The 25,406-nt window shown below is 45.6% G+C and overlaps 1 protein-coding gene across 1 annotated transcript in view; it reads left to right on the forward strand.

The window, feature by feature from the left end:
• The first annotated feature begins 614 nt into the window (after window positions 1-614).
• The window catches only part of niban1a (niban apoptosis regulator 1a), a 65,681-nt gene continuing 40,889 nt past the window's right edge, over window positions 615-25,406 (forward strand). The window contains exons 1-8 of the mRNA XM_041838785.2: window positions 615-819; window positions 10,293-10,423; window positions 12,752-12,880; window positions 13,356-13,476; window positions 14,498-14,662; window positions 15,146-15,261; window positions 21,335-21,439; window positions 21,529-21,691. Coding sequence (XP_041694719.2) covers window positions 765-819; window positions 10,293-10,423; window positions 12,752-12,880; window positions 13,356-13,476; window positions 14,498-14,662; window positions 15,146-15,261; window positions 21,335-21,439; window positions 21,529-21,691 — 985 coding nt within the window. The 5' untranslated portion in view covers window positions 615-764. The remainder of the gene's footprint in view (window positions 820-10,292; window positions 10,424-12,751; window positions 12,881-13,355; window positions 13,477-14,497; window positions 14,663-15,145; window positions 15,262-21,334; window positions 21,440-21,528; window positions 21,692-25,406) is intronic.

A 25,406-nucleotide genomic window follows, 5' to 3' on the forward strand; every position in this document is an offset into this window, starting at 1 on the left:
TGTTTCAGCATATGTTGCAGAACAGTCATTAAAATATTTGTTCAGAATATTGACAAACAAATATTGACACCACCAGTGACTGAGTTGACAAGACAATTTTCGCATGCTTGGTGTAGACTAACAGTGAAATGCTTAGTTACGGGCCCTTCCCAACAATGCAGAGAGAAAGAAAGTTGAGAAATAATAGAAAAGTAAATGCTTTTATTGAGAGTTTGAAATTTGCTCAGGATAAAAACATTTCCAGGCATGGAGTCCACATGGGATGAGTAATGTTGAAAGTATTTAGAAAATTCCAAAAACAAATATTTTCCCTTATAAAATTCCCCTAAATGTACATTTTAAGCTCACATAATGCAACAAAATACTGCTTTTTTTAACGATAAAAATAAAATGTATATTCCTGACAAAGATTATCCATAATCTCTGAGCTAATTTCCTGCTATTCTACATATTTTGCCATGAGGCTGAGAATGTTAATATAATTTTAATAGATATTTTTTAAATAATATATATTGGGGGGGTGTTAGGCCAATGGCATAGGGTCCAAAGAATGAACGAGAACGAGGAAGTAGCGTTTGTGGGATGGGGAGTTCACAATAACAGCTGGCATTGAATGACAGTCACTGGGAGAGAGAGAGAGAGAGCGACAGAGACAGAGACAGAGAGGCATCTACACGGTGCCGCGCAGCTATCGATACGACAGACTACACCAGAGTTAACCCAGTGTGCAGAGAGTAGACCCTTCTCAACATCAGCTCGCCACCATGGGGATATCACCGTCCAGTCTCCTGGATGAAAGTACATCCAACTACATAAGAGGTAAAGGACGCTTTTCCAAATGATTACGTGAGCTCTTGCTTTTCGCTCGTTAGCGCGGTAAAACCTTTACTGGAGACGGCAAGACTATGCCACTCTGTTTTCCGTTGACAAAATTTGACAAAGCCATTTATTACACTTTTATTTTTCTTCACGATTCACACTGTCACATAGCCTAGGCTACTATCTTGATTTGGTCTTTGACAGAATAGATTTGAACTCGTGGAACCCCTTTTTATCTTTATCATATAATCTTTTAACCTCATTTGTGTTCAGGAAAAGCCAGATATTGAAATGAAATCTAGGACTGGTGGGGGGGGGGGGGTTCGTCCTGGATCATAGCTACACTGTCTGGTGTTAGGATCATCCTGGATCATAGCTACACTGTCTGGTGTGCTGTGGCTGTAGTCTACATCATCCTATATAAGTAGCCTAGATATTTCACAGCAAAGACATAGTTTAACTTCCATGTTGTGGGAATTATACAGTAGCAGTATATGTCCTGTCTGTCTGTCTCTGTCTGTATCTGTCTGTCCAGTTGTATCAGGTAGTGCTTTATCAGGTCAGGTCAGTCCTGTCATTCTAGCCCTACAGGCCACTGAACAGTGGGAGGTAGTCAAAAAGTGCCTGGACCTGTTTTACCTTTCTGTCTTCAGGTTACCGTGATGACTATTGACAAACATACGGGTGAGGACTGTGGACAAAGGATGATGTATTTCTCATTCATAGTGGGTGTGTGTGATTGCCTGTGTGTGTCTGTGTTGGTGGCAGGTGCTAATGGAAAGTGCTTTCTGATGTTTAGTGTTAGCCATGTCATTCTCTACCATTAACAACTATCCAATATTAATAATAACACTGTCCAAAGCGTTGACGCCTCTTTTCATTGTGAAAACATTCCTTACTCCTCCTCGCCCCTCCAACAAAAGCCTCAGAGTCCAGATTTAGGTGGCATGGCACAGACAGGGGTTGTTGTTTGAGCTAGAGATGCCATGACCATGAATTGTCTGTGGGGGTGTGTGCCACCCAGTTGTGGCTCTTGGAGAGTGTGTCTGTATGTCAATACATGATTAACTACCTGACAACCCTACCCGATAGAATGAAGTTTGAAGCTTCTCTCATTACTAAGTGTCATTACCTTTCTCAAGAGTCTTGAAGATGTTGTATTAAATTGAATTATCAGATGAAGTCGTGTTGTCACGCCCTGACATAGAGATCTCTAGTTGGTTTGGTCAGGGTGTGAATATCTATGTGTAATTCTAGTATGTGTATTTCTATGTTGGCCCGGGTGTGGTTCCCAATCAGAGGCAGCTGTCGATCGTTGTCTCTGATTGGGGATCATACTTAGGCAGCCATTTTGCCTACCTATGTTGTGGGATCTTGTTTCTGCTTTGGCTTGTTTATGTAGCCATTAGAACGTCACGTTGCTTTTGAGTGTTTACTTCTTTATTAAACATGTACGCATACCACACTGCACCTTGGTCTGATCCTTTACTCAACGAACGTGACACGTGTACAATATCTGACGTGACACTATCTACAGTTACCTGACTGTCATAGAGCCAGTCTCCCTCCAGAACATCACTGAGTTTTGAATTACTGCAATGTATCTTTGCAGTATGTGATCCATGATATCAATATACATGGACAATCATCATAGACAATGGACACTGAATCAATCAGAGAGCAAATGCTGCCTATGAAAATCACAGTCAAATGTGGTCCTCTGTAGCTCAATTGGTAGAGCATGGCGCTTGTAACGCCAGGGTAGTGGGTTCGATCCCCGGGACCACCCATACGTAAAAATGTATGCACACATGACTGTAAGTCGCTTTGGATAAAAGTGTCTGCTAAATGGCTTATTATTATTATAAATGAGAACCAAATCCTTGGGCCACTTGAGCTGGCGTGTGATTGGCCTGTAAACTCTAGAGCTTCATGGTCCTCTGAGCTCAGGACACAAAACATGTAAACATAACCAGCAACACAGAAATACAGGATACATTATTATCAGAGTTCTTGCTTTTTCAGGAAGTTTTCTTTTAGCAGGCATTCTTTCTCTTTGATTGAATGGTCAGCTTGCCATTCTTCTGCTGTTGCCAGTCTCCCAACCAGCTGGAATTACACAATCTCTGAGATATTCAAACGCTTGGCTCAAGCTAGAGGGTTTCTGCGGAGACTAAGCAGCGATGCTAGCAGCGAGCCCACCTGTTGTTTATTCAGGCTTGTTGACTGAGTGGTCAGCACTGTGTACCAAACAAAGCAAGACAAATCAACTCCCATACAAATGCCGATCCATCAAGCTAGCAGTTTGAATGGCAAAGAGTTTGTGCACCATGTTTGACTATTGAATTGTGTCATGGTATGATTGAGTTCTGTGTGCAGTAGAAGAAACTGTGGTTGTTATAAAAATGAAAGTGACTGTTTTCATCTGATAGAACCGAGCCAATCTACACTGATGCAGTAAATCCTCTTCTATGAGGCCACACATGTAAGGGATGCTGGCTGGTATGACATCACCTGAAGAACATTTATGTTTTCCACACAGGCAAGCTGTGTTTTTGTTAGCATGATTCCACTTGTGGTACTGCCAAAGATTTTTATAACTAAACCAAGATTATGGGAACAAATGAGTCATAGTGGGCAGAACAAACAAGGAGGTGGGCAGCCAAGCACGAGCTAGCGAGATCCTATTGGCGCGTTCTAGCATACATTTGCATATTTCCATTAAGGAACGCTTACTCTGTGAATTGCATGTGAGCAATAACTAAATTCACATTTTCACTCCTTCTAAACAATGCAATTTTTTGAAACTTTGTCAAAGAGTAATGTCTACAAAACTTAGTCCACTTTGTTCATAACAGATTCTAGTTTTGGAAACAGAAAACTGTATTCAGATCAAATGTTTCATCGATGAGACAATTCGCAGAATGTCGGCCAAAATCCATCTCGTTCCATCTTCTCCCACTGCCCGCTAGTGGGCTTTCTCTCACTACCATATTTGGTAGTGAGTGGAAACGCCAAGCGGATGTTTCACATTTTATACATCCGGTGAACTATCTGTCTCATTGTTCTATCTGTGATACTGCTACAACACAATACACATTCCCATGATCAATGCCCAGGTTTAGGTCAGTTGGTACTTTGTATTACAGTGACTAGTTGTTAAAAGTTGTTTTGAGTCATGGTTCATAAAAAGCTATGTCAGAGCTCCAACCACAGCCCTCCGTAATACTGCAGGACCAGGTTCAGATAGTTAACCAATGGCAGTAACAGTTCCTGTGGCATGAGGTTGTGTTACACACACACATACAGCACACAGGATTGCACAACATCCCAGTCATTTCCTCACTGTGAAGACAAAGAGAGGTTTATTGTATTACACAGTGCAGAGCCAGAGATATCTTTTTCCATGGGGAAATATTGGACTTGCTTCTGGCAGGCCATCGATATCGATGATGACGTTATATTCTTATTACACCCATGAATCCCAGCGTCCCAAGGCTCCCTGATATGTCATTTCACAGCCCTCCCACAGGCTGACACTACTACTGCTGAAGCCTGTAGTGAAAGCATGTTCCTATCACATACATCACTGAGGTCACCAGTAAAGCAGCACATACTCAGTTTATGCGTGTGTATGTTTGTGTATGTTTGCGTGTGTGTGTGTGTGTGTGCCGATGCTCTGCAAATTGAGCCAAACTCACATCCCCCAAAAAACTCCCTCTGAAGTCTCAAGAAATCTCATCTGAACACAAAACCCTTTTCACTGTGACAACACCTACTCCCGCCTATGAACCTGCTCTGGGTTGGCCTGCTGACTGCTGGGCGCTCAGTATTTAAAATCACTGCCAACATTTGTTTATTAGTATTTTCCCTTTCAAACCACAGCAGACATGCAAATGCTGTGTGACAGGCTGTTAGCAGCCAGCAGATGAGTGTGTGACTAGCAGACTGTCTTGTTGACACACACACACACACACACACACACTACTTCAGAGGCTGAGCACAACATCTTTAGAACGCTGCTCACACAATGACTGGAAGTGGACGTGACATAAACATTCACTTTCCTTTACTGTTTGTGACGTGAATGACAAGTAGGCTTGGCTGTCAGCATCTTTACATTAGTTCAGAGAGAATGGCTTTATGGATAGGTTGTATGGATCAGGTGTTGGAGGGTGTTAAAGACATTCTTCGGAACTTTGGTGACTACTAAGTCTTTTTTCAACCTCCCACTTTGGGCTAAAAAGGATACAGAGCACCGGAGAATCTCTTTAATGTCAGGTGTCATATAGCCTAACTCAGCTTATCCCAAACTCAGTCCCCAAGGGGTACTGTCACGCCCTGACTCAGAGGACGCTTATATGTTGAGTCAGGGTGTGTATATTCCTTGTTGTGATGTTCTATGTTGTATTTTCTATGTTTAGATCTAGTATGTCTAGATCTATGTTGGCCGGTAGAGGCACGGCGAGTGGAGCTGGTTAGGCAGCAGAAGGAGCGGGGGTTAATAAAGGAACCCAGTCTCGCACCAAGCAAGTGGTGCGTGTCGCCAGTCCGGTCCGTTCCTGTTCCCCGCACTAAGCCAGTGGTGCGCGTCGCCAGCCCGGTCCGGCCTGTTCATGTCCCTCGCACCAAGCCAGGGGTGAGCGTCGCCAGCCCGGCCCGGCCTGGCCTGTTCCTGTCCCTCGCACCAAGCCTACGGTGCGCGTCGCCAGCCCGGTCCGGCCTGTTCATGTCCCTCGCACCAAGCCAGGGGTGAGCGTCGCCAGCCCGGCCCGGCCTGGCCTGTTCCTGTCCCTCGCACCAAGCCTACGGTGCGTGTCGCCAGCCCGGTCCGGCCTGTTCCTGTCCCTCGCACCAAGCCAGTGGTGCGCGTCGCCAGCCCGGCCCGGCCTGTTCCTGCTCCCCGCACTAAGCCAGTGGTGCGCGTCGCCAGCCCGGCCCGGCCTGTTCCTGCCCCTCGCACCAAGCCAGTGGTTGGCACTAGTGGGTTGTGGGATCTTGTTCCGTGTGAGATATGTTGTTTGTGTACCGTGGACTTCACGTTTCGTTTAGTTTGTTGTTTTGTCGCTTGTTTATTCGTTCCAAATAAACATGTATGCATATCACGCTGCGCCTTGGTCTGACCCGTCTATGAACGAACGTGACAGGTACACGTTTTGTTTTTTTCCCTAGCACTAGACAGCTAATTCAAATAATCAACTAATCATCAAGCTTTGATTATTTGAATCAGCTGTGTAGTGCTAGGGCAAAAACCAAAATGTGCACCCCATTGTGTTAGCTCTGCCTGAGACTGTGCGGGATGGTAAGAGTGTTCTGTGGAAGGTGCAGCACACTAAACCCTGTTTCACTAGAGAGTCCTGCTCTTCCAGCCTGCCCCAACACAAACACTACACACTCCTGAAGATGGGTACCACACACACCTCAAACTGGTTGACCCATCCATCTTCAGTGTAAAGCACCCAAAATAAAACATGTTTCAAGCATGGAACAGATACTTCTCCTTCTGTTCCCCATGCATTGGCACCAAGTCAGATGGTATTATAGTAAACTCAGTCAGATCATTCAGAGTTACATCATTAATTTGATACAACATAGACAATCCTTTCATTCACACACTAATGCATCCACACAGATAAATGCAAACACACACACACACACAAACAAGCATCTTCAATGAAATGGGAGCAAACAGTGTTACGGGTTGGGTCATGGCGGAGTGGCAGGATATCCACTCTGAGTGCCGTAGCCAGGAGAATGTGGATATGAGGAAGGGAGACTTTAGTCTGATTACCACTGCAGTGATCAGTGGAGAAATGGCCTTGTTAGGGCACACTGAGAGAGGAGACGGAACTACCTTCAATTGGGTTATTGTTTAGCAGCGGAGACCTGAGGAAAAAACAACAATGCCCCAAGGGGATGTTGATTATAAGGCTCTCTCTCTCTCTCTCTCTCTCTCTCTCTCTCTCTCTCTCTCTCTCTCTCTCTCTCTCTCTCTCTCTCTCTCTCTCTCTCTCTCTCTCTCTCTCTCTCTCTCTCTCTCTCTCTCTCTCTCTCTCTCTCTCTCATTGATACAGTTAAGTGAATAACACCAGATACCCTGTCTTGGATAATATTGGCTTGTGTCACGCTGTTGCATTACTGTATTACACAATATTGAGCTCTCTACACGTGCGCTCTAATCATTTTAGGGTCCAATTTGACCATTATCCAACTTCCATCAATGCATTTTTGTGCTCCATTTCACCCGGGCTGGAAGGGAATACGGGAGGAATTTCATTTATCTCTTTTTTTATTTTTTAAATCCACATTTTAGCTTAAAAGCTGATGATGCAGGACCAAGCTGAATGGATAATGTGAGGCTCTGCTCCGTAATGTAGGTAGAGGAGGGGTTTAGCTGTTCTGTACTTTAGGTAGAGGAGGGGTTTAGATGTTCTGTACTGTAGTAGGTAGAGGAGGGGTTTAGCTGTTCTGTTTTATAGTAGGTAGAGGAGGGGTTTAGCTGTTCTGTACTGTAGTAGGTAGAGGAGGGGTTTAGATGTTCTGTACTGTAGTAGGTAGAGGAGGGGTTTAGCTGTTCTGTTCTATAGTAGGTAGAGGAGGGGTTTAGCTGTTCTGTACTTTAGGTAGAGGAGGGGTTTAGCTGTTCTGTACTGTAGTAGGTAGAGGAGGGGTTTAGCTGTTCTGTTCTATAGTAGGTAGAGGAGGGGTTTAGCTGTTCTGTACTGTAGTAGGTAGAGGAGGGGTTTAGCTGTTCTGTTCTATAGTAGGTAGAGGAGGGGTTTAGCTGTTCTGTTTTATAGTAGGTAGAGGAGGGGTTTAGATGTTCTGTACTTTAGGTAGAGGAGGGGTTTAGCTGTTCTGTTCTATAGTAGGTAGAGGAGGGGTTTAGCTGTTCTGTACTGTAGTAGGTAGAGGAGGGGTTTAGCTGTTCTGTACTGTAGTAGGTAGAGGAGGGGTTTAGCTGTTCTGTACTGTAGTAGGTAGAGGAGGGGTTTAGCTGTTCTCTACTGTAGTAGGTAGAGGAGGGGTTTAGCTGTTCTGTACTGTAGTAGGTAGAGGAGGGGGTTTAGCTGTTCTGTACTGTAGTAGGTAGAGGAGGGGGTTTAGCTGTTCTGTACTGTAGTAGGTAGAGGAGGGGTTTAGCTGTTCTGTACTGTAGTAGGTAGAGGAGGGGTTTAGCTGTTCTGTACTGTAGTAGGTAGAGGAGGGGTTTAGCTGTTCTCTACTGTAGTAGGTAGAGGAGGGGTTTAGCTGTTCTGTACTGTAGTAGGTAGAGGAGGGGTTTAGCTGTTCTCTACTGTAGTAGATAGAGGAGGGGTTTAGCTGTTCTGTACTGTAGTAGGTAGAGGAGGGGTTTAGCTGTTCTCTACTGTAGTAGGTAGAGGAGGGGTTTAGCTGTTCTGTTCTATAGTAGGTAGAGGAGGGGTTTAGCTGTTCTGTACTGTAGTAGGTAGAGGAGGGGTTTAGCTGTTCTGTTCTATAGTAGGTAGAGGAGGGGTTTAGCTGTACTGTAGTAGGTAGAGGAGTGGTTTAGCTGTTCTGTACTGTAGTAGGTAGAGGAGGGGTTTAGCTGTTCTGTACTGTAGTAGGTAGAGGAGGGGTTTAGCTGTTCTGTACTGTAGTAGGTAGAGGAGGGGTTTAGCTGTTCTGTACTGTAGTAGGTAGAGGAGGGGTTTAGCTGTTCTGTACTGTAGTAGGTAGAGGAGGGGTTTAGCTGTTCTGTACTGTAGTAGGTAGAGGAGGGGTTTAGCTGTTCTGTTCTATAGTAGGTAGAGGAGGGGTTTAGCTGTTCTGTACTGTAGTAGGTAGAGGAGGGGTTTAGCTGTTCTGTACTGTAGTAGGTAGAGGAGGGGTTTAGCTGTTCTGTTCTATAGTAGGTAGAGGAGGGGTTTAGCTGTTCTGTACTGTAGTAGGTAGAGGAGGGGTTTAGCTGTTCTGTACTGTAGTAGGTAGAGGAGGGGTTTAGCTGTTCTGTACTGTAGTAGGTAGAGGAGGGGTTTAGCCTCCCTCTGCACATTATCACTGTTTCTTTTCTTCTTCTTTTTCCCCCAAAAAGAAACATGACTGTTTCCATAGTGACCCACTGAGCTCTGTGGTCATATACTCCGTATCTTCTGTAACACATCCTGCTATTACACACTGAGGTAATGACAGTGCAGTCACGCCCAACAGACACACTCATTACATCTAGATAATCTTGTACAGTAATATGATCTTTGAGACCTGCAGCACTGCTGACAGATTCAGTCCTATTATATGGAATATCTCTGGACCAGGATGCTGTTATTGACAGAGTCACAGGCCCGCCATACCTCTATCTGTCGGTTTTGCTTTTCCACAGAACCAGATCCATATTCATGGGTCTGCCTGGGAATGATTTAAGTGGAAACTAAAGTGAAATGGGAGACTGTTTGTGTGTAGTCGTCTGATCTGACAGTCAGCAGAGAGAGGTAGAGCAGTGTGTGTGTGTGTGTGTGTGCGGGATCAGCTTGATGCTGAGAGGGTAGTCTGGTTGCCTTGGACTGGAGCGCCGCATGGCTGGCTGCACAGAGACACACAGTCTGATTGGGCCCATACATACACCCAATTACTCACTCATGCAACCCTTAGTCAGGGAGAAAGAGCGATAGAGAGAGAGGAGAGGAGAGATAAGGGGGGGGGTAATGAACAGTAACGACTGCCGTATGTAGTCTCTATGCTCTATGTGCTGTGATCCCCTACGTAGGCTACAGTCCGTATGATGTCACCTGGTTTGTGTCTGTCAGTGTGAAGGGCTTGAGTGACTAGGTGTAGTGTAAGATGATAGGGTACGGGCAGAGCTCACAGTGGAAAACTAGTCATGAGCGAAGCAGTAGTTACAGTCAAAGGGCTGAATCAAGGTCTATGAAGTCAACCTCATCAGAACTTCTCCCTTTCCTGCTCTTTGTTTGTTATTGTCTTTACTAATACAACTACTACCCCCTATAACGTATTACTATGTATTTTCATTTATTCTTTTATTTATAATTTTTTATTTTACCCCCCTTTTTCATATCCAATTACGATCTTGCTCATCGCTGCAACACAACGGGCTCGGGAGAGAGGCGAAGGTCGAGTCATGCATCCTCCGAAACATTATCCGCCAAACCGCGCTCCTTAACACCCGCCCTTTGTAACCCGGAAGCATGTGTCGGAGGAAACACCGTTCAACTGACAACCAGAGTCAGCCTGCAGGCTCCCGGCCCGCCACAAGGAGTCGCTAGAGCTAACCCGGATGACGCTGGGCCAATTGTGCGCTGCCCTATGGGACTCCCGGTCACGGCCGGTTGTGTCATAGCCCGGAATCGAACCCGGGTCTGTAGTGACGCCTCAAGCACTGCGATGCAGTGCCTTAGACCGCTGCGCCACTCGGGAGGCCCCTAATATTGCTATTTCTATTATCTGCTACTACATACTGTATAATGCTAATAGTTACTGTGTGTTGTTGTTAATAGGTTGTGCGGAGGCAGAGCTGAAGGAGTTCAGTCCCCACTACAGGAGACAGTACTCTGTGGCCTTCTTCTCTCAAGTCCAGGATGAGCTGGAGCAACAGAAAGAGAAAATAAAACAGCTCCTCAAACAAAGGGTAAGGAGGTTGTGTGTGTGTGTGTTTGTGTATGTGTGTATGTGTTCAATGGATCTCTCCATTGACGCAGAGACAACATGCCTCCCTTCCAGGACAGCTACAAGTCACTCCCCCACCCTCCCATTCGGCAAAACAGATCACGCCTCAATCCTGCTCCTCCCCGCCTATAGGCGGAGAAACTTAAGCAGGACGCACCAGTGTTAAGGACTGTTCAACATTGGTCTGCCCAATCGGAATCTATGCTTCAAGACTGTTTTGATCACGCAGACTGGGAAATGTTCCGGGTCGCCTCTGGGAATAGTATTAATGTATACACTGACTCGGTGAATGAGTTCATCAGGAAGTGCATAAAGGATCTTGTTCCTAATGTGATGATTAGAACTGATCCAAACCAAAACCGTGGATAAATGGCAGCATTCACGCAAAACTGAGAGCGCGAACTACTACATTTAACCACGGCAAGGTGACTGGGAACATGGACGTGCACAAACAGACCAGCTATGACCTCCATAAGGCAATCAAACAGGCAAAACGACAGTACAGGGACAAAGTGGAGCCGCAATTCAACGTCTCAAACATGTGGCAGGGACTCCAGACAATCACGGATTAAAAGGGGAAAGCCAGCCACTTTGAGGACACTGACACCTCGCTCCCGGACAAGCTAAACGCCTTCTTCTCCCCCTTCGAGGAAAACAACACAGAGCCGCCGACATGGGACCCCGCCGCTCATGAGGACTGTGTGCTTCCGATCTCCGTGGCCGACGTGAGTAAGACATTTAAGCATGCTAATCCTCGCAAGGCTGCCGGCTCAGACGGCATCCCAAGCCGCGTCCTCAGAGCATGTGCAGACCAGCTGGCTGGAATGTTTACGGACATATTCAATCTCTCCCTATCCCAGTCTGTTGTCCCCACTTGCATCAAGATGTCCACCATTGTTCCTGTACCCAAGAAATCTGGGGATTGACGGTCCCCAAGAACACAGTAGCCTCCATTATTCTTAAATGGAAGAAGTTTGGAACCACCAAGACTCTTCCTAGAGTTGACCGCCCGGCCAAACTGAGCAATCGGGGGAGAAGGGCCTTGGTAATGGAGGCGACCAAGAACCTGATGGTCACTCTGGCAGAGCTCCAGAGTTCCTCTGTGGGGATGGGAGAACTTTCCAGAAAGACAACCATCTCTGCAGCGCTCCACCAATCAGTCCTTTATGGTAGAGTGGCCAGACGGAAGCCACTCCTCAGTAAAAGGCACATGACACCCCGCTTGGAGTTTGCCAAAAGGCACCTAAAGAATCTCAGACGATGAGAAACAAGATTCTCTGGTCTGATGAGACCAAGATTGAAATCTTTGGCCTGAATGCCAAACGTCACATCTGGAGGAAACCTGGCACCATCCCTACGGTGAAGCATGATGATGGCAGCACCATGCTGTGGGGATGTTTTTCAGAGGCAGGCACTGGGAGACTAGTCAGGATCGAGGGAAAGATGAACAGAGCAAAGGACAGAGTGGCTTCGGGACAAGTCTCTGAATGTCCTTGAGTGGCCCAGTCAGAGCCCAGACTTGAATCCGATCGAACATCTCTGGAGAGACCTGAAAATAGCTGTGCAGCGACGCTCCCCATCCAACCTGACAGAGCTTGAGTGGATCTGCAGAGAAGAATGGGAGAAACTCCCCAAATACAGGTGTGCCAAGCTTGTAGCGTCATACCCAAGAAGACTTGAGGCTGTAATCACTGCCAAAGGTGCTTTAACAAAGTACTGAGTAAAGGGTCTGAATACTGAGTAAAGGGTCTGAATAGTTATGTAAATGTGATATTATTTTAATATACATTTGCAAAGATTAATAAAAACCTGTTTTTGCTTTGTCATTATGGGGTATTGTGTGTAGATTGATGAGGGAATCAATTTTAGAATAAGGCTGTTACATACCAATGTGGAAAAAGTCAAGGGGTCTGAATAATTTCCGAAGGCACTGTATTTTTGTTCAGTATATTTATATAGTGGATTCTTGACATGGCTCACTCTAATATATCTACTGCTTTACATATCATTCTTAGTGTTTCTTGCGTAAATTCATCCGGTGTACATACATATAGATTACATTTGGATTACTGTTACAGTGCTATTTGGGTTAATTGGATTCGTTCCGACATTTCAAGATTTCTTGTTGTTTTGATTATTTGTATACTTGTTTGACATTTTACTGCATTGTTAGGAGCTAGTAACATAAGCACCCGCTAAACATTTGATAAACTGTGTACGCGACCAATAAACTTTGATTTGATTACCATTATGGACATGGCATCATGACATCATCTCTTTGTTGATCCAGGGTCCTCCGAAGGCGGGGGAGGTGCTGTATGAGGAACAGGTCCTCCATTTTGATTACACCAGGAAGTGGAAGGAGAGATACATGGTGGTTCGTGCCAACTACTGCCTGGAGTGCCATGACAGCTTTGAGGTGAGCAGGACACTCTTATGACAGTCTTATTAACAGCCATAAGATAGGACCGGGATCATCAAATAGATTCAGCTGTGGGAAGAAAGAAAACTTGAGCGGAGGGTCAGGGGGCCGGAACATAATTACAAATAATTTGTAGACTGCAAATTGACCACAAGAAGCCCAAATAGATATAATATTTGACTAAAACATAATAATTTCAAACCTTGCTTACATTTGTATACGATCACATATATCTCTTATATCTCTTATACTTTGGAACAGATTTCCAATATTAAAATCACTTGGAGCTGTTTTGCTGGTGTTTCTCCATTATTTTATGTCTCCCCCCCCAAAAAAAAATTTAACAAAATAATAATTGGGCCCACGGGCTGCTAGTTGGGGAACCCTGTGATAGGACATAGTCATTGGGCAACATGTTATCTGAGTGGGTGAATAGGTGGCATACGGAAAATGAATGACTGTTCCGTTCCAGACCTTTGTAAAGGGTGTGCCCCCGCTCCACAAACTGCTACCAACAGGAGGCACTGTGCTCACCACAGAGGAGAAGTACATGGCCATGGTGGACCAATGCTTCCCTGTTTCTGAAACCAACAGTGAGTATATCATGTAGAAGGTTGTCCGTTGTGGGCATCCATACTTGTGTGTATGACACTGAGTTGTGTTACAGTAAGTAAACGAAACTGACTAGCGATGTCAAAGCTGACTACCGATGCTGTCTCTTTATTACCGGCTATATTATGACATATACTGGCTATATAAACTCAGTGTGTGTGTGTGTGTGTGTGTGTGAGTGTGTAGGTTAAGTTACACACCCTCTCTATTGCTACACAACATCACACACTCACTAGGCCAATCCCATTCTCTCAGTCTGTATGGATTCTCTAGGATTCGCTTGGTTTTCTACTTGTTCAGTGGAATTCCAATGCAAATACCCTTGAAACAAACAGTCTGTCCCAAAGGCTGTTCAATCCTGCCTACAGGGACACATAAGCACAGGGGAACCAGTCTTTATAAAACCGGACTGATAATACCACTGAACACTGATACAAGCTGTGTCTGACTGTTGGGAGATTATTTCATTTTGTCTCTGTTGCCATGCCGAACACTTCTTTTGAAAGTTTCCACATTTTCTGTGGAATACTTTGTTGTTGCCCAAACTCCCACCTCAACTTATTTTAGCCGTGTAGAGAGCACAATGAGTGGGTTTTCATTTTCAACCTACCTACTTTGGGAGAAGCAGCGTTACCTCTCCTGTAAAAGACGGCCACAGATGGAGAAAAAGAAATACTGCTTTTTAGCACATCTGATCATATATTTTCTCATGAGCGATGAACACTAGCTTAAAAATAGACACTTAATCATCAGATTTTTCGTTCTTTGGAATAGCCAGTGTGTTCCTCTAGCAAAACCAGGCAGGCTGGTGTGTGTGTGTGTGTGTGTGTGTGTGCGTGCGTCCCATAAGTCCCATGCTATGGCCCAGCATGATGTGTGAGATTGTAATAGCTAGACAGCCCAGTTTGATGGTGTAGGTGTGTGTACTGTAGGACATGATGGTGTACGTGCAGGTGTGTGTACTGTATGAACAACATGATGGTGTATATGTTTTCATTGCAGATGTGAAGGAGGAGTTTGCCCCTCCTATAATCGGCATGCCTGGACAGTTCCCTGTGTACCTCAGGCTCCCGTACCGTAGGGATTACTACTTCTGCTTCCGACAGGAGACTCGTCAAGATGCATTCCTCTCCATCCTCTCTGACTGCATCCGGCACCAGAACCAAGGTAACTAACCAGCCAGAACCAACGGTTACCATGGTAGCAGGCTTGCCACAACAGCGCTGAAGCAAATATGCATAGGTATAACTTTAATCACATTTTCATGTACGGTCTCCTGAGGGAGGCGAGCATACACAAAGCTCAGGTAGAACTAAGCCCAGGGCTGCGCTCCAATTCTCTATCCTTCCCTCTGAAGTGTGCACTCACTCACCAACCCAATGTTTTGTAAGTGTACACTTTGTGGAGACAAGAAGGGAATTGGAACACAGCCCAGGTGTGACTTCCTTCTTAAAAGACAAGCATCACACATTTCTTTCGACTGTCTTACACGCCTCTCTCTCTCTCTCTCTCTCTCTCTCTCTCTCTCTCTCTCTCTCTCTCTCTCTCTCTCTCTCTCTCTCTCTCTCTCTCTCTCTCTCTCTCTCTCTCTCTCTCTCTCTCTCTCTCTCTCTCTCTCTCTCTCTCTCTCTCTCTCTCTCTCTCTCTCAGACTTCCTAAAGAAGAATACGGTTGAGGTGCAGGCCTTCCTCAAGGCCGTCCACCTCTACAGACAAGAGAAGGGCCGTTATGACTCCTGGAACATGCTGATTGGCAGTGATGTCAGGGTAGATTATAGCCTGGTTCTGCTTTTAACAGACATCAGATACTTATACCTTGAAGCTCGCACTCTCTCTCTGTCTCTGTCTCTGTCTCTCTCTCTCTCTCTCTCTCTCTCCCCTTTAAAGGCACTATAGGAAAGGAACCTCCATCCTGTTAGTAGATGACTGTATAATTGGGCCATTGTGTGGTCAGGGGGCATTTGTAATAGCTGGAAAGGCTACCAGGAAGCTAGAGTATTTCTGCTAGGAGGCTGCCATTGTCCTACTGAACCCACACACCGCATTCGCTTATTAGTGTGTGTGTGCTCACACCTCTCTCGTCATAGCTTAGTATCAATCAATCAATCAATTTTATTTTATATAGCCCTTCTTACATCAGCTAATATCTCGAAGTGCTGTACAGAAACCCAGCCTAAAACCCCAAACAGCTAGTAATGCAGGTGTAGAAGCACGGTGGCTAGGAAAAACTCCCTAGAAAGGCAAAACCTAGGAAGAAACCTAGAGAGGAACCAGGCTATGAGGGGTGGCCAGTCCTCTTCTGGCTGTGCCGGGTGGAGATTATAACAGAACCATGCCAAGATGTTCAAAAATGTTCATAAGTGACAAGCATGGTCAAATAATAATCAGGAATAAATCTCAGTTGGCTTTTCATAGCCGATCATTAGAGTTTAAAACAGCAGGTCTGGGACAGGTAGGGGTTCCATAACCGCAGGCAGAACAGTTTAAACTGGAATAGCAGCAAGGCCAGGCGGACTGGGGACAGCAAGGAGTCACCACGGCCGGTAGTCCCGACGTATGGTCCTAGGGCTCAGGTCTCTCAGTTGGCTTTTCATAGCCGATCATTTAGAGTTGAAAACAGCAGGTCTGGGACAGGTAGGGGTTTCGTAGCCGCAGGCAGAACAGTTGAAACTGGAATAGCAGCAAGGCCAGGCGGACTGGGGACAGCAAGGTGTCATCATGCCCGGTAGTCCTGACGTATGGTCCTAGGGCTCAGGTTCTCAGAGAGAAAGAGAGAACGAGAGAATTAGAGAGAGCATACTTAAATTCACACAGGACACTGGATAAGACAGGAGAAGTACTCCAGGTATAACCAACTAACCCCAGCCCCCCGACACATAAACTACTGCAGCATAAATACTGGAGGCTGAGACAGGAGCGGTCCGGAGACACTGTGGCCCCATCCGAAGAAACCCCGGACAGGGCCAAACAGGAAGGATATAACCCCACCCACTCCGCCAAAGCACAGCCCCCGCACCACTAGAGGGATATCCCCAACCACCAACTTACAATCCTGAGACAAGGCCGAGTATAGCCCACAGAGGTCTCCACCACAGCACAAACCAAGGGGGGGGCGCCAACCCAGACAGGAAGATCACGTCAGTAACTCAACCCACTCAAGTGACGCACCCCTCCCAGGGACGGCATGAAAGAGCACCAGCAAGCCAGTGACTCAGCCCCTGCAACAGGGTTAGAGGCAGAGAACCCCAGTGGAGAGGGGAACCGGCCCGGCAGAGACAGCAAGGGCTGTTCGTTGCTCCAGCCTTTCCGTTCACCTTCACACTCCTGGGCCAGACTACACTCAATCATATGACCTACTGAAGAGATAAGTCTTCAGTAAAGACTTAAAGGTTGAGACCGAGTCTGCGTCTCTCACATGGGTAGGCAGACTGTTCCATAAAAATGGAGATCTATAGGAGAAAGCCCTGCCTCCCGCTGTTTGCTTAGAAATTCTAGGGACAATTAGGAGGCCTGCGTCTTGTGACCGTAGCGTACGTATTGGTATGTACGGCAGGACCAACTCGGAAAGATAGGTAGGAGCAAGCCCATGTAACGCTTTATAGGTTAACAGTAAAACCTTAATCAGCCCTTGCCTTAACAGGAAGCCAGTGTAGGGAAGCTAGCACTGGAGTAATATGATCAAATTTCTTGGTTCTAGTCAGGATTCTAGCAGCCGTATTTAGCACTAACTGAAGTTTATTTAGTGCTTTATCCGGGTAGCCGGAAAATAGAGCATTGCAGTAGTCTAATCTAGAAGTAACAAATGCATGGATTAATTTTTCTGCATCATTTTTGGACAGAAAATTTCTGATTTTTGCAATGTTACGTAGATGGAAAAAAGCTGTCCTTGAAACAGTCTTGATATGTTCGTCAAAAGAGAGATCAGGGTCAAGAGTAACGCCTAGGTCCTTCACAGTTTTATTTGAGACGACTTTACAACCATCAAGATGAATTGTCAGATTTAACAGAAGATCTCTTTGTTTCTTGGGACCTAGTACAAGCATCTCTGTTTTGTCCGAGTTTAAAAGTAAAAAGTTTTCAGCCATCCACTTCCTTATGTCTGAAACACAGGCTTCTAGCGAGGGCAATTTTGGGGCTTCACCATGCTTCATTGAAATGTACAGCTGTGTGTCATCCGCATAGCAGTGAAAGTTAACATTATGTTTTCGAATAACATCCCCAAGAGGTAAAATATATAGTGAAAACAATAGTGGTCCTAAAACGGAACCTTGAGGAACACCGAAATGTACAGTTGATTTGTCGGAGGACAGACCATTCACAGAGACAAACTGATATCTTTCCGACAGGTAGGATCTAAACCAGGCCAGAACTTGTCCGTGTAGACCAATTTGGGTTTCCAGTCTCTCCAAAAGAATGTGGTGATCGATGGTGTCAAAGGCAGCACTAAGGTCTAGTAGCACGAGGACAGATGCAGAGCCTCGGTCTGACGCCATTAAAAGGTCATTTACCACCTTCACAAGTGCAGTCTCAGTGCTATGATGGGGTCTAAAACCAGACTGAAGCATTTCGTATACATTGTTTGTCTTCAGAAAGGCAGTGAGTTGCTGCGCAACAGCTTTTTCTAAAATTTTTGAGAGGAATGGAAGATTCGATATAGGCCGATAGTTTTTTATATTTTCCGGGTCAAGGTTTGGCTTTTTCAAGAGAGGCTTTATCACTGCCACTTTTAGTGAGTTTGGTACACATCCGGTGGATAGAGAGCTGTTTATTATGTTCAACATAGGAGGGCCAAGCACAGGAAGCAGCTCCTTCAGCAGTTTAGTAGGAATAGGATCCAGTATGCAGCTTGAAGGTTTAGAGGCCATGATTATTTTCATCATTGTGTCAAGAGATATAGTACTAAAACACTTAAGTGTCTCTCCCGATCCCAGGCCCTCGCAGAGCTGTGCAGATCCAGGACAGCTAAGCCCTGGAGGAATACGCAGATTCAAAAAGGAGTCCGTAATTTGCTTTCTAATGGTCATGATCTTTTCCTCAAAGAAGTTCATGAATTTATCACTGCTGAAGTGAAAACCATCCTCTCTTGGGGAATGCTGCTTTTTAGTTAGCTTTGCAACAGTATCAAAAAGAAATTTTGGATTGTTCTTATTTTCCTCGATTAATTTGGAAAAGTAGGATGATCGAGCAGCAGTGAGGGCTCTTCGGTACTGCACGGTACTGTCTTTCCAAGCTAGTCGGAAGACTTCCAGTTTGGTGTGGCGCCATTTCCGTTCCAATTTCCTGGAAGCTTGCTTCAAAGCTCGGGTATTTTCTGTATACCAGGGAGCTAGTTTCTTATGACAAATGTTTTTCGTTTTTAGGGGTGCAACTGCATCTAGGGTATTGCGCAAGGTTAAATTGAGTTCCTCAGTTAAGTGGTTAACTGATTTTTGTCCTCTGACGTCCTTGGGTAGGCAGAAGGAGTCTGGAAGGGCATCAATGAATTTTTGTGTTGTCTGAGAATTTATAGCACGACTTTTGATGCTCCTTGGTTGGGGTCTGAGCAGATTATTTGTTGCGATTGCAAACGTAATAAAATGGTGGTCCGATAGTCCAGGATTTTGTGGAAAAACATTAAGATCTACAACATTTATTCCATGGGACAAAACTAGGTCCAGAGTATGACTGTGGCAGTGAGTAGGTCCAGAGACATGTTGGACAAAACCCACTGAGTCGATAATGGCTCCGAAAGACTTTTGGAGTGGGTCTGTGGACTTCTCCATGTGAATATTAAAATCACCAAAAATTAGAATATGATCTGCTATGACTACAAGGTCTGATAGGAATTCAGGAAACTCAGAGAGGAACGCTGTATATGGCCCAGGAGGCCTGTAAACAGTAGCTATAAAAAGTGATTGAGTAGGCTGCATAGATTTCATGACTAGAAGCTCGAAAGATGAAAACGTCATTTTTTTTTTTGTAAATTGAAATTTGCTATCGTAAATGTTAGCAACACCTCCGCCTTTGCGGGATGCACGGGGAATATGGTCACTAGTGTAACCAGGAGGTGAGGCCTCATTTAACACAGCAAATTCATCAGGCTTAAGCCATGTTTCAGTCAGGCCAATCACATCAAGATTATGATCAGTGATTAGTTCATTGACTATGACTGCCTTTGAAGTGAGGGATCTAACATTAAGTAACCCTATTTTGAGATGTGAGGTATCACGATCTCTTTCAATAATGGCAGGAATGGAGGAGGTCTTTATCCTAATAAGATTGCTAGGGTGAACACCACCATGTTTAGTTTTGCCCAACCTAGGTCGAGGCACAGACACAGTCTCAATGGGTATGGCTGAGCTGACTACACTGACTATGCTATTGGCAGACTCCACTAAGCTGGCAGGTTGGCTAACAGCCTGCTGCCTGGCCTGCACCCTATTTCACTGTGGGGCTAGAGGAGTTAGAGCCCTATCTATGTTGGTAGATAAGAGGAGAGCACCCCTCCAGTTAGGATGGAGTCCGTCACTCCTCAGCAGGTCAGGCTTGATCCTGTTTGTGGGTGAGTCCCAGAAAGAGGGCCAATTATCCACAAATGTTATCTTTTGGGAGGGGCAGAAAACAGTTTTCAACCAGCGATTGAGTGCTGAGACTCTGCTGTAGAGCTCGTCACTTCCCCTAACTGGGAGGGGGCCAGAGACAATTACTCGATGCCGACACATCTTTCTAGCTGATTTACACGCTGAAGCTATGTTGCACTTGGTGACCTCTGACTGTTTCATCCTAACATCGTTGGTGCCGACGTGGATAACAATATCTCTATACTCTCTACACTCGCCAGTTTTAGCTTTAGCCAGCACCATCTTTAGATTAGCCTTAACGTCGGTAGCCCTGCCCCCTGGTAAACAGTGTATGATCGCTGGGTGATTCGTTTTAAGTCTAATACTGCGGGTAATGGAGTCGCCAATGACTAGGGGTTTTCAATTTGTCAGAGCTAATGGTGGGAGCCTTCGGAGTCTCAGACCCCGTAACGGGAGGAGTAGAGACTAGAGAAGACTCAGACTCAGACTCCGACTCGCTACATAATGGGGAAAACCGGTTGAAGGTTTCTGTCGGCTGAATGAGCGACACCGGTTGAGCATTCCAACAGTATTTCCCTCCAGAAGCCATGAGAAAGTTGTCCGGCTGCGGGGACTGTGCGGGGGGATTTATACTAACATTACTGTCTGTACTTACTGGTGGCACAGACGCTGTTTCTTCCTTTCCTACACTGATATTACCCTTGCCTAACGATTGCGTCTGAAGCTGGGCTTGTAGCACAGCTATTCTCGCCGTAAGGCGAGAATTCTCCTGTATATTATGAGTACAGCGACTGCAGTTAGAAGACATCATGTTAATGTTACTACTTAGCTTCGGCTGTTGAAGATGTTGATGAACCATGTCCAGATAAAGCGTCCGGAGTGAAAAAGTTGAATAAGGGAAAAAAGTTGCGATGGAAAAAAGGAAAATAACGTAAAGTTGGCAGCTAAAACGCACAGGAAAAAGACTCTTCTGACTCTTCTGTCTCGGGATAAACGTCCGGGGTGAAAAAGTTTAACGAAAAAAGATGAGTACTGCATGGAAAGTTCGCAATGTCAAGAGTAAAGATGTTGTTCCCAGAGAGTTTTGTTGTGTAGTTTCACCATGTGTTTGCAGGATCACTTACCGGCTTGCATGTTTGTCAGGGGTTATAAGGGGTTAACTGCAGCCGTGCATGTTGTCACGTGATTTGGATGTTTGATATGCACACACGGGTTGGTAAGATGTTGACATACATCGTGTGTGTGTGTGTGTGTGTGTGTGTGTCGGTGTGTGTGTACAGGTACTTGCCAACTTGGTTATGGAGGAGCTGTTGCCGTCTCTGGAGAAGGATATGCTGCCTCGTCTGAAAGCCAAGAAGACGGAGAGGAAGAGAGTGTGGTTCGCTGTGAGTTATACTCCTCTGTTCTGTAGTAGCTACTACAACACATGATCTTAGACTCTTACCCTCTGACCTCTCTCTCCTCTGTACCACAGACAGTAGAAGCAGCTTATATCCTGGTGCAGGAGTGTCTGTTGGAGGGTCTGTCTGTTCTGAAGGAGGAGTGTAAGACGGCAGCTTGCCAGCAGGAGGTGCTGATACGTTCTGATATGGACCTGATCCTCCACTCCAGAACCTACCTGGAGGGAAAGCTACGAGGTGACTACTAACTAACCCTGGAGAGAGAATCAATCCCAAATCCGCCCCTATACTATACCCATATACACATATAGGGGTTAATTTAGAATTGAGCAAGAGAGTCAGGGGTGTTCAGCCCTCACTCACTACAAGACAAAGAGGCTGCCAGTCAGGCAAAGGACTTGCAGCATTCCACTGTGATTGATCTGTGTGTATGTGTGTGTGTGTGTGTGTGACCTGGTTATTAGTGCTGCTTGGCTGCAGCAGCTGAGGTAGGTAGAGAGAGAGCTGCTTTGAGATGAAAGGGAAGGTGCTAATGCTAATGCTAATGCTATCTTCTATTACTTGACATGACACCGTCTGTGCATCCACATGAGAGTGAACATGGCAGGTTAACTGCAAGCATGTGTGTGTGTGTACTTGTGTGGTATTGGGGCATTGGTGTAGTCGATTCAGTGTTGTTGACATTGATACCTAGCTGACTACCTGGGAGAGTGACTGTCTCTGTTGGGACAACAGGTACCACTCGCCAGGTCAGATGACTCTGAACACTGGGCTTTATACAATATTGATCTCCATTAAAACAGAGAGTTTACACAGGAGCCATGCCAATACCCTCCATCGAATGAGTTACAATTATCCAACTTAGACAGCAGCACTTAAGCTAACTTGTTTGATATTCTGGTTTTATTAGAACAGAAGCACTATAAATGAAATCCAGAGAGAGCTCAAACTGTGTATCTTGCTCTATTGACCAAGCCCTAGCTTGTGATCTGATGCATGTATCTATGAATCTCTTTCCTCCTGTAGCCAGTGTATCAGAGTAGCTAATGACTCTCTTTCCTCCTGTAGCCAGTGTATCAGAGTAGCTAATGACTCTCTCTGTCCTCCTGTAGCCAGTGTATCAGAGTAGCTAATGACTCTCTCTGTCCTCCTGTAGCCAGTATATCAGAGTAGCTAATGACTCTCTGTCCTCCTGTAGCCAGTGTATCAGAGTAGCTAATGACTCTCTCTCTCTCCTGTAGCCAGTGTATCAGAGTAGCTAATGACTCTCTCTGTCCTCCTGTAGCCAGTGTATCAGAGTAGCTAATGACTCTCTCTGTCCTCCTGTAGCCAGTGTATCAGAGTAGCTAATGACTCTCTCTCTCTCCTGTAGCCAGTGTATCAGAGTAGCTAATGACTCTCTGTCCTCCTGTAGCCAGTGTATCAGAGTAGCTAATGACTCTCTCTCTCTCCTGTAGCCAGTGTATCAGAGTAGCTAATGACTCTCTCTGTCCTCCTGTAGCCAGTGTATCAGAGTAGCTAATGACTCTCTCTCTCTCCTGTAGCCAGTGTATCAGAGTAGCTAATGACTCTCTCTGTCCTCCTGTAGCCAGTGTATCAGAGTAGCTAATGACTCTCTATGTCCTCCTGTAGCCAGTGTATCAGAGTAGCTAATGACTCTCTCTGTCTTCCTGTAGCCAGTGTATCAGAGTAGCTAATGACTCTCTGTCCTCCTGTAGCCAGTGTATCAGAGTAGCTAATGACTCTCTCTCTCCTGTAGCCAGTGTATCAGAGTAGCTAATGACTCTCTCTCTCTCCTGTAGCCAGTGTATCAGAGTAGCTAATGACTCTCTCTGTCCTCCTGTAGCCAGTGTATCAGAGTAGCTAATGACTCTCTCTGTCCTCCTGTAGCCAGTGTATCAGAGTAGCTAATGACTCTCTCTCTCCTGTAGCCAGTGTATCAGAGTAGCTAATTACTCTCTCTCTCCCTGTAGCCAGTGTATCAGAGTAGCTAATGACTCTCTCTCTCTCTCCTGTAGCCAGTGTATCAGAGTAGCTAATGACTCTCTCTCTCTCCTGTAGCCAGTGTATCAGAGTAGCTAATGACTCTCTCTCTCTCTCCTGTAGCCAGTGTATCCGAGTAGCTAATGACTCTCTCTCTCTCCTGTAGCCAGTGTATCAGAGTAGCTAATGACTCTGTCTTCCTGTAGCCAGTGTATCAGAGTAGCTAATGACTCTCTCTCTCTCATGTAGCCAGTGTATCAGAGTAGCTAATGACTCTCTCTGTCTTCCTGTAGCCAGTGTATCAGAGTAGCTAATGACTCTCTCTCTCCTGTAGCCAGTGTATCAGAGTAGCTAATGACTCTCTCTGTCTTCCTGTAGCCAGTGTATCAGAGTAGCTAATGACTATCTCTCTCTCCTGTAGCCAGTATATCAGAGTAGCTAATGACTCTCTGTCCTCCTGTAGCCAGTGTATCAGAGTAGCTAATGACTCTCTCTCTCCTGTAGCCAGTGTATCAGAGTAGCTAATGACTCTCTGTCCTCCTGTAGCCAGTGTATCAGAGTAGCTAATGACTCTCTCTCTCTCTCTCCTGTAGCCAGTGTATCAGAGTAGCTAATGACTCTCTCTGTCCTCCTGTAGCCAGTGTATCAGAGTAGCTAATGACTCTCTCTCTCTCCTGTAGCCAGTGTATCAGAGTAGCTAATGACTCTCTCTGTCCTCCTGTAGCCAGTGTATCAGAGTAGCTAATGATCTCTCTCTCTCTCCTGTAGCCAGTGTATCAGAGTAGCTAATGACTCTCTCTGTCCTCCTGTAGCCAGTGTATCAGAGTAGCTAATGACTCTCTCTGTCCTCCTGTAGCCAGTGTATCAGAGTAGCTAATGACTCTCTCTCTCTCTCCTGTAGCCAGTGTATCAGAGTAGCTAATGACTCTCTCTCTCTCCTGTAGCCAGTGTATCAGAGTAGCTAATGACTCTCTCTGTCCTCCTGTAGCCAGTGTATCAGAGTAGCTAATGACTCTCTGTCCTCCTGTAGCCAGTGTATCAGAGTAGCTAATGACTCTCTCTCTCTCTCCTGTAGCCAGTGTATCAGAGTAGCTAATGACTCTCTCTCTCTCCTGTAGCCAGTGTATCAGAGTAGCTAATGACTCTCTCTGTCCTCCTGTAGCCAGTGTATCAGAGTAGCTAATGACTCTCTCTCTGTCCTCCTGTAGCCAGTGTATCAGAGTAGCTAATGACTCTCTCTCTCTCTCCTGTAGCCAGTGTATCAGAGTAGCTAATGACTCTCTCTCTCCTCCTGTAGCCAGTGTATCAGAGTAGCTAATGACTCTCTCTCTCTCCTGTAGCCAGTGTATCAGAGTAGCTAATGACTCTCTCTCTCTCCTGTAGCCAGTGTATCAGAGTAGCTAATGACTCTCTCTCTCTCCTGTAGCCAGTGTATCAGAGTAGCTAATGACTCTCTCTCTCCTGTAGCCAGTGTATCAGAGTAGCTAATGACTCTCTCTCTCTCCTGTAGCCAGTGTATCAGAGTAGCTAATGACTCTCTCTCTCTCTCCTGTAGCCAGTGTATCAGAGTAGCTAATGACTCTCTCTCTCTCCTGTAGCCAGTGTATCAGAGTAGCTAATGACTCTCTCTCTCTCTCCTGTAGCCAGTGTATCAGAGTAGCTAATGACTCTCTCTGTCCTCCTGTAGCAAGTGTATCAGAGTAGCTAATGACTCTCTCTCTCCTGTAGCCAGTGTATCAGAGTAGCTAATGACTCTCTCTGTCCTCCTGTAGCCAGTGTATCAGAGTAGCTAATGACTCTCTCTGTCCTCCTGTAGCCAGTGTATCAGAGTAGCTAATGACTCTCTCTGTCTTCCTGTAGCCAGTGTATCAGAGTAGCTAATGACTCTCTGTCCTCCTGTAGCCAGTGTATCAGAGTAGCTAATGACTCTCTCTCTCCTGTAGCCAGTGTATCAGAGTAGCTAATGACT

The sequence above is a fragment of the Coregonus clupeaformis genome, chromosome 20 (assembly GCF_020615455.1).
Source record: "Coregonus clupeaformis isolate EN_2021a chromosome 20, ASM2061545v1, whole genome shotgun sequence".
In the NCBI taxonomy this organism is placed as follows: domain Eukaryota; kingdom Metazoa; phylum Chordata; class Actinopteri; order Salmoniformes; family Salmonidae; genus Coregonus; species Coregonus clupeaformis.